Source organism: Ovis aries, chromosome X (assembly GCF_016772045.2).
Source record: "Ovis aries strain OAR_USU_Benz2616 breed Rambouillet chromosome X, ARS-UI_Ramb_v3.0, whole genome shotgun sequence".
NCBI classification, from domain to species: Eukaryota; Metazoa; Chordata; class Mammalia; order Artiodactyla; family Bovidae; genus Ovis; species Ovis aries.
In genome coordinates, this window is record NC_056080.1 from 64,894,192 (window position 1) to 64,910,466 (window position 16,275).

A 16,275-nucleotide genomic window follows, 5' to 3' on the forward strand; every position below is an offset into this window, starting at 1 on the left:
ATCCAGTTCAGTGCTCCGGTTTTGTCACTTGGAATTCTTCTAAAGCCACTGCCTCCTCAGCAGTTAATCTAAGGGCAACAGACATATCCTCAAAGGTTGACCTTGTTGAGTTCAGCGCTGATCTGTGTCTCCAAGATGGAGAAGCCAGCCCACAGAAACAAGCTGTCCCCATACAGTGTGGGCCAGGAAGGCGAGAGTTAGGGGACATTTAGGCCTGCTCAGAGTGTCCCAGGCATGGAAGTGGGGGTTGTGCAACTGTCTGAGGGACTTCAAGTCATCTAGAATCTCAGTTTAATGGTCTGTAGCTTTTGCAATTTTCAAGAGAAATCTGAGCTCCCAGGTCATAGGCTCCTTCTTGGGTCATACCTACTGCCTTGGGCAAAAAGGCAAAGGAGTGGCCTTAATGCATCAACTGGATGGGGGCTAGAGAGTGAGTGGGGTGGCTCTTGAGTTGGTGAAACATGTGCCCTGTGGCTAGGGCAACCTTTTAGCCTTGGATGTACAAGGTGAGGAGGCTGTAGAAGGGTCTGGATCAGTCTTTTTTCCAAGAATGCTCCCAACCAGCCCCTGTCATCAACCTTGAATAGGACAGTGTTCCTGTGGTCTTAGGGCACTGAGACTAGGTACTTGGGCTCCTGAAGTAGGAATTCAGTGAGTAGCATCCTCCACCACACCCCCGGCATCCCGGTCTTTCCCTTTCCTCCCATTCAACCAAGTTCCCTCCCAGCTATCCACCGACAACCTCATCATGGGTCTCATAATTGTTAAAAGAACATTGGACTGTGCCACACCCATTTAGATCTCAATGAAGAACACCTCCAGTAGGCCCATCTCTTTGTAAGTAACTTTTATTTTTATTTACAACAGAATTGGTGGCTTTATTCCTCCATCTTTAGGAAAAATTGGCATCAGCTGCCAGATGGAAAGTCTGCCGTGAAGTCAAACTCATTCTGCCCCAGCCACAGCTCCGGAAGCTCATTGGCCCGGTCCAGTCCCAGTTCCACCACCAGCGACATCAGCACCTCTTCATCCACCGGGTCTGAATCGATGATGGCAGGGCTCTGGGCACCGGCAGAAGGAGAGAGTGATCCCGCCCCCCCCGCCTGAGCCCCAAAGCCCCAGTTTGGCAGGGGCTCTGCCTCTCCGGGTTGGCCCGGAGTGGCAGCAGCCATCCCATGATACTGGCTATTTAGTTTCTGCAGCTGCATACTGGCCAGCAGGTGAGGGGCGGGGTGCAGGTTGAAGGGTGGGGGTTTAGTGGGAGGGGTGGCAGTAGGAGAGCTTATTGGAGATGGAGATACCGAGGAACTAGTGGGAGCCCCACTGGCCTTGGTTCCATTCGAGGCTACCCCGGGGTAGTGCAGGATGGCCACCGCTTTGCGATCTTTCACCCCCAGGTTAGAGTAGGCCAGAGAGTTCATCTCTGGGCTGGCATTCTAGAAGACAGAGAAAGGCACAGCATGGTACCCCTGCTCTACATTTTGTTCCTCACCATTCATCAGGCTTCAGAAGTGTTTCATCGGGGGATAGTGGTGGGGAGGTAGCAAGAAGGCCCCCTAGAAAGGTAGGCTCCTTTCCTAGTTCAAGTTGGGCTCAAGTATTCTTTTGCCACTGTGGCTCCAAGCACTGTGTTCAGCTCTAAGTCTTCATGCTGGACACCCACCATCTTAAAGGAGTTCACTGCTTTCATCTCCTCTCGACTCTACCTTCAGCTCACCATTCTACAAAAGGGGTCTCATTTTCCCCCTCTTCTCAGTCTCACTTTAATCCATTGAGACAATGGAGTGATCTCTTCCAATTCTGCTTCTCTCTCTGCCATCTTTCAATACCCCTAGTGGGTTCCAAGCGACCATATTTAGGGAAAAGCCATTTTCATTCTCCCCTGAGAAAGCTCTGCTGTCTCCAGTCTACTAAAGGACACCAGACACCACAGCCAGGAGGACCTACCATGTGGCCCCAGACCACGTCATCTTTCCCACTCCAGTGCTTCCATCTGTAAAATGGCAAAAGTTACCTCCTTCGCAGGTGAGGTGCCACCCTTGACATCAAGTGCAGGCCTCGACATAGTTGGCATTTCAGAGTCTTGGCAGAAGTTGGATAAATTGGTGGGAGGAGATGCTGCCAGCTGGAGCTGTTGTGCTGTATGTGAAGGAGAAGTGGTAATAAGGGCAAAGGCTTTATTGACCAAGAAAGTAATAGCAAAGCCTGAAGCTGGGCCATTCCACACAGCTACAAGGCAAGGATGGTGATGGGTTAGAGCCAAGACCAGACACTACCTGAGCAGAGGGTCTCTGCTGGAACTTTTGCCTGAGGTGGGAAAGGTGCTTGATTTGTCCAGGCGCTGCCTGGACCGCCAGCTACCCACATCGCCAAGAGAGGACAGACGTGACTGTTTCCTCATGCAAGTGAGGTCCGTGCCACCAGCGCAGGGGGCACTCTTCTGATTCCAAGGACAACAGTGTCCCTGAGTACACAGCACACTGTCTCAACTGGCCACTGGCACTCGGGCCAAAGAGCTGTGGTCTCCATTGGAACTGGGAGAACGTGGGAAGGAGTCATGGTGAGGACGACTAAAAAGCTGGTGGCTGCCATCCAGAGAAAGAATAGGTCCCCAAAGCAAATGTCATGAGGTCCAAAGTTCTGCCTTAGGCATGGTTTTGTGTGAGAGAACCGGGCTGATTACGGTAGCCTGGGGGTTCTGAAGCAGCCAGAGAGCAGCTAGGGATGTCTCAAGTTCCTCCGCACTGCAAGTCCCCTCCAAGACAGCCCTGGTGGCACTTGGCTTTCCCAGGACACCTGCTCTGAGCCCAGCCACACTCATTTGTAGTGGCAGGTGGATATAATTCTTCCCAGAGGGAAACTGAGGCACAGAGGTTCCATGGATTTCCCATCAGGTGGCGGTGGCTCTGGGAGAAGGATCCAGCACTCCTATGCCCACGTGCCTCATGTGACCGCTGGCTAAGATGTCATACCTAGAATGATTCAAATGGCTTCTGAAGAAATTATCCCCTAGTTCAAATGCCAAAGGAATAAGATAAGGGGATGAGGGGAAAAGAATCTCCCCAAACCAGAAAATATTTTAAAAAAATCTCTAAAAGCTCTTAAGTTATTTTCCAAGAAGCTTTTTTTTAAAGCCCCATATATTCTAGCCTTTATGATGAATTAGAGATGTAAAAATTTACATTTATAAATACCTCTTGGCCCAAAGAATCTTCAGGATCTTAAAAAGTCTCTAATCTTTCCAACAAGGCTAGAGTTCTCTGTGACACTTCCCTCCCCTCGGTGGTCATTAAGAATCTGCTCAGACACTTCTAGAAAGTGGCCACTTACTACCTCTCTCATCTTTGCACCACTTCCTGGTAGGGGAGGGAGGCAAGAAAAATAGAAAAAGGAAGAAGGGGGAGAAGCATGAGAAAACAATCAGTTGCTGGGTCCATCACCACTGCTTGATTGGAGCCCTGTTTCTTCTGTGAGGCAACCCGAAAATATTTCAAGCCAGTGACCACAAGACAAGGAATCTAATTCATGTCGTCTTCAAGAGCCCTGCACCTTCAGTATCAAGCAATTTTCATGTCCTAAGAAAAATGTCTGGGTTGGAGGTGGCTGTCCATCTTTTCTTGTTTCTATCCAGCCTTTCTTCTTTCTTTATGCTACCTGTTACCTGAACTATATATAAGGGGGGAAAAAAACCCACAGCAGCAAAAACAAAAGGAAACAGAAGTGGGGCGGGGGAGAAAGAAGAAAAACAGAGAGAGAGAAGGAGAAAAAAAAGTATGTTCCTGGGGAAGACCATTTTACCACGTCTCCCCCTTCAGGCTGTTGCACTCCCTTAGGCAGGACGCTGTTTCCATTCAGATATCTGTTGCCTCCCGTCGCCGCCTTCCCCTCCACCAGCCCTGACCCTCGACCTGGGTCTATGCTCGGTAGGTGCTCAGTAAGTATTGTTGAATCCGTTTAAAGAGGTAACCACATTTCGATCGGAATCCTTACCCTTGCTTCCCCGACTTTCTGTCTCCCCTCTGCCACCCACCCAGCCCATTCGAAGACAAAACTTGGCAGCGAGGAAACGTCCCAGCTCACTCTCCAAGCCGCGAGCTGACCACTGCGAAACGGCTGCGAGAGGCGGCTGGGCAACCCAGAGCAACAAGTGCCTCCTCGCCCGCCGGTGCCTCGCTGGCCCCGGCCACCAGTTCCCGGTCCCGCCGCCCGCTCTTCGTCACAGAGTTTCCCGTGGGCCAGAAGCCCCCTCCCGCCTAGATGGGGGTGGGAAAGGGAGAGGAAGAAGAGAGAGGGCGAGAGGCAGGTAGGGGGGGCCGCGTCTTTGACCTGTTGGGGGACCAAAAGTTAAAATGGCACCAACTGGATGGCTCCATTTGGATTGCTATTTTCTCACTCAGGAGAAATTTAAAAATCCAAACTACTGCGACTTGATTTGGATGCGATCTAACTAGGCTAGTCAATTTCACCACCTGAAAACTAAAGGCCCGATGTTTGTGGACAGCTTGGCCGCCCTCCTCGCCACATCCCAGGTGGAGCCGCGGGAGCTGAGGGCGGCCGGGAGCATCCCTGCACTGTGGAGAGCGAGCACCCGGGCCACCAGGGCCCCGAGCGTCAGTTCCCGCGAGTGCCGTATCAGGAACCGATAGTGAAGACGGGATGGACAGGCGAGGTCTCGGCCTCGCTGGCGAGTTTGGGGCCCCGCAGTGCTGCCGCGCGCGGGGATGCACTCTGGCGGCGCTGGCTGCGGCCACTCCCGCGCCTCACCAACACATGAGCGCCGGCTGAGCACCCGACGCGGCCGCGGGCTGAGCCTACCCCCGAGCGAAGTCGCCTGTGGTCAGTGCTATCACTCAGCTACGAGAAGAGTGAGAGAGGTTCAGTAACTTGCCCAAGGTCACAGCGCTAGAAAGTGGCGAGCCGGGATTCGCAGCCAGATCTGTCTTCCTCCAAGTCCTGAGCTCGCTGAGGCTGGGACTCCGTGAGCGGCCCAGCCCAGCCACTGGCATTTATAGGCAGAGGGGTGTGTGCGTGTGGGGGCGTGTGTGTGGGCGTGAGTGTGGGGGAGAGCAGAGGTCGACTGGGCAGTAAAGGCAAGTTGCCCGAATTCGCTAACTTCCATCCCTCAATTCCGCTGAACTCGGCCCGAAAAGCCCCTCTCGCCTTCAGCCCCTGAAGGAAACCTGAGCTTTGTGCAGCCCTAGAGTCGGAGCGTCCAGATGCGGTCCGGGTGATTAGCAAAGTCGGTGGAAGCCAAGCTGGAGAAAGCGCGGGCGCGGGGAGAAAAGGTGCTGCTGTCTCCGGGGGAGAAGCGGGCGCTCGGCCCGGCTGGCCGGCAGACGGGCGCGCTGGCGAGCGAACCGGCACGCTGGCTGGAGGGCGGGCGGGTGGCGGCCCCTCCGCTCCCAGCAGAGCAGCTTCCAAACAGAAAATAAGTCCCCCAGAGCCCCACAGCCAGCCCGGCCCCCGCTCGCTCCCCGCGCCCCCTCAGCTGGAGTCCCCGGCCCCGCCGCCCAGCCCAGCGCCCTGCCGGGCGGCCCGGCTTACCTCCGCGAAGCCGCCTGCCCTGGAGAGAGGGAAGCGCGGAGCCCGGTGAGCCGCGGGCACAGCGGCGGAGCCCCCAGCCCCTAGCACGCACGCCGCCACCGCCGCCGCGAGCCGGTCGCGCTCAGTGCCACCCGACCCCGGGGCGCCTGGGAAAAGCCCGCACCGCCACGCCGCGCCGCGCCGCCGCCGCACCGCACCGTGCCGCGCCAAGCAGCCCCAGCCAGCGCCCGTGCCCGCCCGCCTGCCCGCCCGCAGCTTCGGCGCCTGACTCCGGGGCGGCGGCGGCCACCGCGCTCCCTTCCCGGCGCGAGGGAACCGGCTCTCAAGCCCCCATTGCTGCCCGGAGAGCCCTGACGCACACGCACACAGCAGCAGGCTGGCCTCGGCTAGGAATCCCAGGAAGGACAGACCCTTTCCCCCCCTTTTCTGTCTCCCCCCAATTTCCACGTCTTTATAACCGGCTCAGGGCATTATTAGCACATGTCCTGGCTCGTGGGCGAGTTGGTGGCAAAATCTGAACTGGATACTCACCCAAGGGCCAGAGCGGGTGCTGCGCCTTCTTCAGCCCTTTTTTTCCCCCTTGCCAGAAACTACCCCTCGCCGGCTGTCTGTGGGCGGGCAGCCGGGCGGAGCGAGCCTCCTCTCGGCAGCTCAGCGGTGCCCCTTCTGCAGCTATGCCGCTGGGACCATTTTATAGCGGCGGCTGGCGTGTGTGGCCCTTTAAAGGCGCTCGAGCTGGTGCAGTCACAGCGGATCGTGTGAAAGCGAAGGGCCGGCTGGGGAACGGAGTCCGAGCGGCCCCGCGGGTCCGCCGGCGCTGGGGACCGGTCACGGCTCGCGGGGTGCAGCTGGCGGGCCCAGGCCGTGGTCGCCCCGAGCCCCGAGCCCCCGGCCGACGCCTGCTTTTCTAAAGCAGGAGGGGGCCCGGGCCTGGGGCACGATCTCTCCCCACCGCCCTGCATGGACTTGCCCAATAAATTGCACTTAGTAATTTCGCTGAGGCGAGGGAGAGCTGTTAGTGTCTGTTTTCTGACCTATATATAGAGGGTGGTCAGAGCGGGCTTCAGGGGGTTTGAAAGGAGAGTTATGGGCTCAGGAAATGACCCGGGGGATGGGGACACACACACACGGGACGGGGCCCAAGGGGCACAATTTGGGTTTTGTGCAGGGCTTTCTAGGAGCCTGTCTGCCCGCTTTGGGCTGCACCATATCCCTGGTTGAAGGGCTGAGGCTGAGGGGTCCCTTTCCCCTTAAAGTCGCCAGATTCCAGACAGAGCTTCATGGAAGCTGGCTGGCAGCAGTGATTTATTTTCCTCGAAGATCTGAGCTGGGATCAGTTTCAAGGGATTCTCTCCTGTGGGCTGAAGGAGGCTGGCAGGTTGCTTCGTGGCGATGGGTCAAGGATCGTGGGGCCAGGTACAGCTCACAAGGCACAGCCAAAAGGCCCAGAATGGAACAGAGTAGGAAGAGCTTGCCTGGGGGCTCGCAGGGATTCCTCTTGCCTTCCCAGTATGCCAGGTTACTTTATGATCATTATATAATCATTCCCAAGTAAAAAGAATAACATTTTCTATTAGGATCACATCTTTCTTGGGTTGGGATGTTATCTTACAAATCTTTTCGTTTAGGAGGTTCCAGTCTTCTTCATTTTAGTTCGTGCTTCTCTCGCCTCCTCCAGGAAGGCTACCAGGATTATTACCCTTCTAACCGAACTCCCCCCTCCCCTTTTTGGCCCCTTTCAGCAACAACTACTCCATTTACAGTGTTTATAAAACATGCTCCTTTTTACAAGTCCTGATGTTAAGAAAAAAGTGGGGAGGGAATGTCATGAAGTCGTTTTCACTATGTATGTGTTCTGTCTTCTTAATTGGATTTGAAGACCTAAAGGTCTTTTCCTTTCCTTTTCTTTCTTATTCTTTTTTTTTTTTTCTTTAGTACCCCAAAGTGCCCTGCATTCGCTCTTTGAACAAAGTTCTGTTTGTTGATGGACTGACCGGCTCACTGACGTAAAGATGAGGAGCAAACAGAGGGACAGATCAAGGCCCTTCTTTGGCGCCTGGAGGAAGCGGGGCGAGTGCTCTGGACGCCAGGTAAACTCATTCCCCAGCCCCCAAAACTACCTTGCCTGTCTCCCTTCCCCTCACCCTGAGTCAACTCAAACCCCAGTAACAACCGCATCCCACACACCATCGTCTCACTTTCTCGCGTTGCACAAAGATCTTAGGTCGCGCCCAGTTTCCTTCTGATAAAAGGCGGTATCTGTCGGGACCCTAAAACCTTATGAAGTTTGCTTGTGAAATACACCCTCAAGCTACCTTGGTATTTGCCTGGCGTAAGCGACCCCGGGCTTTCGAATTGTGTTTTGTTAATTTGGACCTCCGACCTACCCTTCACCTCAGTTCCCGCTCGGGAGCGAGTCTGGAAACCGCGGCAGCGTCTCCGCGGCAGGCTCCGGATCCGGGAGGTTCTGGATCCGCCCTCCATCTATTGGATGGCTCCCAGGTCAATTGTTAGAAAGAGGCATATGTTCATCTCGGCTTCTGGAGTGTCTCCGGAGCAGTTGCTCAACAGCCAGCCCCCTCCCCCATCCGGACCATTGAAGGGCAGAAAAAGGAGCGCCCTCGGCCACATTTCTCTATGCCCACATGCCAGAAAGTGTCTCCCCACTGGTGACTTCCTGTCATCTCCGCTGTCTACCTCCTGGGGAGCAGGATAGAAAAGGGTTTCGAGCACTCAGCTTTGGAGCACAAAAGCCACCCCTTTCCTTTGGGGGGTACATGGAAGGGGAGGTTAGTTGCAGAGGCCGGGAGAGAGCAAAGGAGACATTTGCATTTCTCTGCAAATATGCCCTGGATCACTGACTTCCCAGTCGGCTCCAGCCGAGCTCAGAGCTCTCCACTGAACTCTTATCTTCAACTTGGCAACTAGACTGCGAGCTCGCATGCGGAGGAGAGGACAGGGATAATCACCCAGCAAGAACTTTCTGTGCGCCAGCATTGGACCTGGCCTGTTCCCATCCATTATCTCATTTAATTCCCACGCCCTGTGAGGTCGGGTTTACCAAAGGTGAGAAGGCGTCCCAGAGATTTGCCCAAGTTCACACAGCCAGGAGGCCAGGCATTTGAATCCAGGTTAAGCTAACTGCAGAATCCTCACCTTCACCCTTGCACCTTGTTGTTTGGCAAGGTAAAGGGACATCTAAAATGTGGTCAAGAGTACAGGTTCAGGGGCTAGTCCGCCTGGGTTTAAATCCCTGCTCTGCTATTTACTAACTCTGTGATGAAGCCCGATAGCTTCATTCTTCAGGCCTCAGTTTTTCTCATCTGTTAAATGGGGATTATAATGGTAGCGACTATGAGGGCTTGTTGCAAGGATCAACGGAAAAGCTTAAGTTGATGCCTGCTACGTAGTAAGTTGTCCACAAATGCTGTACCTTCTGATTCTTTTCCTTTTGCCTCCTAGCCCTGCCTCAGCTTACATACTTCAGGTCCAATAATGCTTGCTGACTGATAAATTTAAAAACCAGGCTGTGAGGGGATGAAGGAGGTCTATAAACACAGCCAGGGGAGGAAGAGGAAAATGCAGATTTGTTCTCAGAATCCCACTTTTCAGAACCAAGGGCTATCTGAATCTTATGACAGGAGTAAATGGAAGACCAATAAAAGATGATAACTTTTTATAGGACAGTCTGTACGCATAGAGTGGTCTCTAGAAACATATATTCAATAAGTGTGTAGAAAAGTTAAAAAGCACATGTTACCATGTACCTTGCAGGATCTCAGTTCTCCCACCAGGGATGGAACCCAGGCCACAGCAGTGAAAGGCTGGAATCCTAACCACTAGGCAACCAGCTGCTGCTGCTGCTAAGTCACTTCAGTAGTGTCCGACTTTGTGCGACCCCATAGACGGGACTCCCCCAAAAGCAAAAGTCTGCGTTCAAGAATGTTTTGAGCAGAATTGTTTGTAATAATGAAAAATGGAAAGCAATTTAAATGTCCATGATGAGAGAGCATCTTTCAGTACCTTAACACTAAAAAAAAAAAATCTTGATTTCAAAAACTTTTATTCATGGAAAAATGTTCACAAAAATATTAAATAAAAAACACTGGGTACAAAGTTGCATAAATATGATGTGCCAAGTTGCAAAGGGCATGAAGAGCAGAAAATTAAATAGTCAGTATGTTTCCAACCATGTATAAATATGGACAATGAAGCAATGGTCAGGAAAACAAACCAACAGTGTCAGTGGTAGGATTGTGAGGTATTTCCCCCCCTCTTTTCTCTGTTATGCAATATGTTTATATTATTCTTATAATTAAATATAAATTTATAGTTAATAGGCTGCATAAACAGTGTGCTTCTACTATTGTTAAAATTATTTGTGCATAGAAAAAAATATTGGAAGAAAATATACCAAAATGAGGACTTCCCTAGAGGTCCAGTGGCTAAGATTCAGGGGACATGGGTTTGATCCTTGTCTGGAAACTAAGATCCCATACACTGTAGGGAAAGGCCCCCCTAAAAAAGTATCTAAAGGAAAAAAAAAACTAAAAACAAAAACAAAATACCACATTGTTAATAGTGATTAAAATTGAGTGGTGGGATTATGCATGATATTTAAAAAATTTTTTTCTGCCATAAGATTATATTATTTTCTCCCATAATTTGAAAATCTTCATAATTTTAAAAGTGCATAATCAGTACAATCTCACTGGTGTTAAAAGTATGGCTGTAAATTGAAAAAAATGGGAGGGAAATATATTAAAATATGAAGTTTTTATATTAAGTGGTAAAGGATTATGGGTAATTTCTCCTTTTTTCTTGATTTTTTAGTAATGTGATTTTATTACTTTTATAATTAAAATAAAATGAATACGTACAAATGGCATAGGATCCGATTTTTGTTTAAAATGTGTATATGTGTGTGTGTGTGTGTGTGTGTATGCATGCGCATAAAGTAATAATAAAGTACTCCAAAACGTGGTTGTCTCTGGGTGGTGGGGTTCTGGGGTGATTTATGTTTTCTCTCTCTTTCTTTAAAAACTATACTATATTGACGTATAGTTAATTTACATTGCGTTGGTTTCAGGCACACTGTTTTCTCTTTTATACATGATTTCGACATTTTCCAATTTTTTTTTTACATCTCTCATGTATTATTTCTTAATTGTTAAAAATATAAAAAAGAATTCCATACTGAAGTATTTATGGGAAGAAAGAGCATGTCTGGGATTTGCTTTGAAATATTCCAGTGGGGATGGGAGAAAAGTGGGTGGGGATATAGAAAAAATAAGATAATTGTTGAAAAGGGCACATGGGCCTTCATTATAATGTTTATTTGTGATTATAGTTGAAAAGTTCCATAAATACTGTTTAAAAAACATTCTCATATCCATTATTTTTTTAATCTTATGACAACCCTATGGGGTTGATTATCTCCATTTTGTAGAAAACTGAGATTTAACGAGTTGAAGTCACTTGCCCTACGTCTCACACAACTTGAAAGTGAGAGAGTGGTCTTGACTTGGGGCTCCTCACTCCAAGCCCAGGGCTCCCCACCACATCCCAGTTGCTGCTTCTTTTTTTTTTTTTTTTGGCTGCACTGGATCTTTGTTGCTGCTCGTGGGCTTTCTCTGGTTGTGGAGAGCAGGGGCTACTCTCTAGTTGCAGTGTGAGGGCTTCTCATTGCAGTGGTTACTCTTGCTGTGGAGCAGGAGCACTAGGGTGTGGTTTTCAGTACTTGCAGAGTGTGGGCTCAGTAATTGTGGTGCACTGGCTTTGTTGCTCTGTGGCATGTGGAATCTTCCTGGACCAGGGTTTGAACCTGTGTCCCCTGCATTGGCAGGTGGATTTTTAACCACTGGACCACCAGGGAAGTCCTGCTTCTTTTTAATAATTAAAAATAGTTAACATTTCATCTGGTGATAAATGTCATAATTGTTCCCTACACACAATTTGGACATAACAGAAAAGCACCAGGAGGAAAACAGCATGACCTACTGGCATCATCGTTAACCCTTTGATGTCTGGTCATGCAGGCTTTATCCTGGCTGCCTCTTACCCCAGAGGTAATGAGTGGAACAAACGTAGTACAAGCAGTGAAAGTGCTGTTATTCCTAATGGGCTAGTGAGGGAAGCTGCAGCTGTCTGGGGATCCCTTTATGTGTGGAGGGCTCAAGAGATGGTGAGTACTAGCCACCTCTTCCCATTCTTCCCTGTTGCCCCCTCCAGATACTGCAATCTGGATCACAGTTCTTCCCTATATTCTTCCTTCTACTGTAAGATCTCAAGAACTGCAAGTCCAATCGAAGAAAGTTGGGGTGGCCCTCCTTCCCTTACTTCATCTGGAGACCCTGCCCAGAAGCCCCCTTTGGGCTCCTGTGAATCTGCAACCACATCGAGTATGATTGTGCCTCCATTTCCCCATCTGGAAGATGCTAGTGAGAATAGCAGACTGGTTGGCCTCTGCCAGGGAGTGATGAGCTAATGTCTGTAGTGCTTTCCAGCCCCTCGAAGCAAGGTGCCGGAGCCTCCCCAGCGCCTTGCCTGCTGCTGCCAGCCTGAGTGAGCGCCTGGGCCTGGCTGCCCTGTGCTGAGGGAGTGGCCGCATTCCTCTGCCCTAGGCCAGTGGGCTTGGACTGGCACTCACTTCTGCTCCTGTGTTAAAAAACAAAGGTGGAGGGAGGATTTAAAAGAAGAGAGGATGAATAAGAAGAGCAGACTAAGGGAACAAGATTAGTTCTGGGGAAAGGGCCTTGAGAAGCAGAACACTGAGAACAGAGCAGAGAGATAACAGAGCATCTTTGGGTACACTCCTATCAGCTTTGAAGACTGTAGCCTTGGTTTCCTGTTTACACAAGTGGATGGGGGAGCTTTGGAAAGGGCCAACAATTGAGGCCAGTTGAATTGATTCCCTACTTGATTTCCTGTTATTTATAGGAAATAAATGGGAAAACTGCAAATATATATGGGCTTCCCTGGTAGCTCAGCTGGTAAAGAATCTGTCTGCAATGTAGAAGACCCTGGTTTGATTTCTGGGTAGGGAATATCCCCTGGAGGAGGGCATGACAACCCACTCCAGTATTCTTGCCTGGAGAATCCCCGTGGACAGAGAAGCCAAGACTAAGCAAGAAAGCACAGCACAAGAAATATATACAGACAGCTTCAGCCACCTAGCCTTTCACATCCTTCATGGCTCTGCCCACTCCAGGCTTTGGAGATGTCATTCCAATACATGCCCCTTTGCTCTACTTCCTCCTGGGATTTAACTGTCTAGGAAGGCAGCATTATCATCCCCATTTTAGAGGGAAGGGCATTGAAACCCAGAGAGGTGAAATAATACGCCCAGATTGCAAAGCTAGTAAGCAGCAGAGCAGGGATGTACAGCCCAGTGGGACTCACTCCTCAAGCCAAACTCTCCTAGTAGGCTCCCTGCTGCTCTGTTATCTGTGTCTATGCTCTTCTTGCTTCCAGAACGGATGCTCAGCAGTGGTCAGTGTGTGTGTGGCTAGAAGGTAATCATGGCCCAGGTTGAGGAAGAGACCCCCAACCGGGGATTGAGGGGAGTCCCGTTAGGGGTTGTGGTAGGAGTTTCCAGGGATGAGGTGCCAGGTGAGAGATGGCTGCAGCCCGAGGATGGCAGAGAGGACTCTGAAGAATATTATCTAGGGAAAAGCACAAAGTTCAAAGGGAGGAAGAAAGATGCTGGTATCAGGAACAAAGAAACAGCTGAGCCGGCCAAACCCCGGGCTGTTCGGGTAACAGCAGTGGAGTTGGAGGCCTTGGGAAGGTGTGAGGCTTTTTGCGGAGGAAGAGAAACTCTGCTTTAAACATGTTTAGTTTAAGCCATTGGCAGAACATCCAAGTGGAAATAGCTTGCACACAGCCAGGAATATGGGACTGGAAAGAAAGTGTGAGGTTGTGTCAGAAAGAGCAATCGGCAGGATGACTTTTGGCCAAACTGTGGGGAACTCTCCTCTTCCATCTCCACCAGCACAGAGAGGGGCTTTCTCCCCAGGCCCAGGAGCTGGTGCTTCACTGCAGTGCTCGGTTCCTCTGCCTGTCGCTGCCCCTCTAGCCCAGCACAATTGTGGCCACATGCTTCAAATCCCTAGAGTGGGATGAGGGGATCTCAGTCCGTAAGTTTTCCCAGGCCATCGAGTGACAGGGGTCTCATCTTACTTTGCTAAATACATTTTGCCAGGTCTTCCCTCGTTTAATTTCAGCTTCTAGAGTACAAGTCTTTGGGGTCTTGTATGTTCTCTCTTTTCTGCCACCCGCCATTTTTAGGTCAACGTGGTGTCTCTCAGCTGACTTCATCCTTCTAAAGATGAGGCCATTTTAGTGGCCTTGCTTCCAGCAGCATCAGGCTGAAACTGCTCCCTTCACCTGAGCCCTGAGGTGATGCGGCAGCCCCTTGGCCCTCAATCTCCTGTCTATGCTAGGAGCACTTCCCTGCCCTCACCTCTCTTGGGCTACGAGGCCCTGCCCTCTCAGCTTCCCAATATCTGATCACACCTGAGACCTCAAACTTCCACTCCTTGCCCATCACAGACCCCAGTTTTTCTCTAATCAGAGCCCCGCTGGCATGGAGAGGTTTCCCATCTTGGATCAGTAGCCCTGATTGCCTCTGGGATGGGCTCAGACAATCATGATGGTGTGAATGGGGTTAGGGTGCATTTCACATGTACAGCTTCAGGGATTGGAGATTTCCCTGGATCCCCACAGCCAAAGACACTTATCCTTCTGGGGATCAGAAATCAGAGCTGGAGATAGATGGAGGATGTAAGGTAGCTCAGGGAGTCAGGGAGCAGACTCTGCCGCCAGCCATGAAAAGAAGACAACAGGCCCAGTGGACCCAAGATCCCTCTGCTGCCTCCATACCAAGACAATGCCCCTCATACCGTCTCCTTGTGCCAATCACAAAAAGGCACTTCCTCTGGGAGGGCCTATTAGAAATAGGTGCTGCTCCCTCTGGTTTTTATATAACCCTTACCCCAGGGCACTTGGCTTTGCAGGAGGAACATAAGGTGAATTTTCAGGGTCCTTGTGTGGATAGACCTGCATAAGCATACTTGGAGGCCCTGCAAAGAAATGACTTTGGATGAGCATATGGCTGAGGTTCCTGCAGTGGCCCAGCATAAGAACACCACCTCAGGGGAGTTTTATCTCTGCTAGCTCTGATGAAAAACATCAACGATAATGTTTCCTGGACACTTACTAGGTGACTCGTGTCTGACTCTGCGACCCCATAGACGGCAGCCCACCAGGCTCCCCTGTCCCTGGGATTCTCCAGGCAAGAACACTGGAGTGGGTTGCCATTTCCTTCTCCAATGCATGAAAGTGAAAAGTGAAAGTGAAGTTGCTCAGTCATGTCCGACTTTGCAACCCCATGGACTGCAGCCTATCAGGCTCCTCCATCCATGGGATTTTCCAGGCAAGAGTACTGTTCTTAGCATTCTGTGTTTATTCTCTCCTAGAATCCCCACAGCAACCTGAGGCCCTAGGTGATTACTATTGCTCAGTTCAGTCGCTCAGTCGTGTCTGATTCTTTGAGATCCCATGAACCGCAGCATGCCAGGCCTCCCTGTCCATCACCAACTCCCATAGTCTACCCAAACCCATATCCATCGAGTCGGTGATGCCATCCAACCATCTTATCCTCTGTCGTTCCCTTCTACTCCTGCCCTCAATCTTTCCCAGCATTACTATTGTAGTCATCTCTATTTTGCTGATAGAAAATGTAGGCACAGATGTTAGGCAGCTTGCCGACATCCTACACCTTGCTTGTTTTGCACTGAGGATTCAAATCAGACCCCAGAGCCTCGCTGGTGACCAAAGGGCCTCACTGCCTTCTAAGTCATGCCTGCTGGGACCTGCCCCTTTTCCGTCCTAAAGGCCTCTCCCACCCGTGAGCAAGATCAGTTGATACCCCTCCTCCAGTGTGAGGTTGTGGCTATTATTATCAATCCCCTTTTACAGAAGGAGGCTCAGAGAGGGGAGGCAACCTCACCAAGGTCACACAGCTAGCAAATGAGCATGTCGGAGTTGGAACCCACTTCTGCCTGCTCCCATCTCCCTTCCTTGCTCTCTAGCTACTCCCTCACCCCTAGGTTCTTGCCTTCCTTCAAAACTGAAGATCTGGTGTGGCCTGGGGAGATGGCCTCATCTGCCACAGAGGAGGAAACTAGCACCACTTCGCTACCTTGTTAGAGTCAGAGGGAAAGAGACAGATTGAGCATAAAGAAATGTATTCAATGGAGAGAGCAGGAGGGAGCAAAAGAGCAAGAGGGTGAGTGCCTGGGAAGAAAACAAGGCAAGGAAAAGAAATCAAACGAGAAAGAGAAAGGCCCAAAGTGGGGTAAAGGCCTAAGTGACCAGCCATCTGGAAGCAGCGGTGAGCTTGGCGGGGGCGTGTGTTTGTGAAGCAGGGGAGCCAGACCGACAGGTGCGAGGGCCCAGCTGCTGCCAGCCAAGAACTGTCCGGGCTCCGTGCCCAACCGGAAAGAAGGCACGTCCCCCGCAGAAGACTTCTCCAGGGGGGTTGGGCTAGGGCAAACTCTCAGCCAGCCTGGTGGGGCTTACCCCCAAAGCCTTCCTTGGGGTGAGGAAGCTTTCCACAGCCCCTTTGCATTTGCTTCAGACTGCTCAGACCTGCCTGCTCTGAGGGGATGGGTAAATGCCAATTCATGCTGCCACCAGCTTGAAAGGTGGGACAGACAGGTGGGGAAG

General features: G+C 51.0%; 1 protein-coding gene and 1 long non-coding RNA gene across 9 annotated transcripts; one reads left to right on the top strand and one right to left on the bottom strand.

The window, feature by feature from the left end:
* Positions 1-832: 832 nt before the first annotated feature.
* On the bottom strand, positions 833-6,214 carry CITED1 (Cbp/p300 interacting transactivator with Glu/Asp rich carboxy-terminal domain 1). 8 transcript variants are annotated; one of them, XM_042241766.1, is made up of 5 exons: positions 5,910-5,950; positions 5,545-5,563; positions 4,889-5,255; positions 2,015-2,139; positions 833-1,436 (listed from the first exon to the last, which is right to left on the bottom strand). In XM_042241766.1, the coding sequence occupies exons 3-5, from the start codon at positions 5,004-5,006 to the stop codon at positions 909-911; spliced, it is 771 nt and encodes a 256-aa protein (XP_042097700.1). In that variant the 5' UTR covers positions 5,007-5,255; positions 5,545-5,563; positions 5,910-5,950; the 3' UTR covers positions 833-908. The 8 variants fall into 8 exon arrangements, with proteins under 8 accessions (XP_042097700.1, XP_042097699.1, XP_027818970.1 ...); XM_042241765.1 differs by having other exon boundaries at positions 5,904-5,950; XM_027963169.2 differs by lacking the exon at positions 4,889-5,255.
* LOC121818200 (uncharacterized) lies at positions 5,084-10,430 on the top strand. Its single transcript, XR_009598891.1, has 3 exons — positions 5,084-5,285; positions 7,480-7,634; positions 9,319-10,430. It is a non-coding gene; the product is annotated as an uncharacterized LOC121818200 (long non-coding RNA).
* The last annotated feature ends 5,845 nt before the right edge of the window (positions 10,431-16,275 follow it).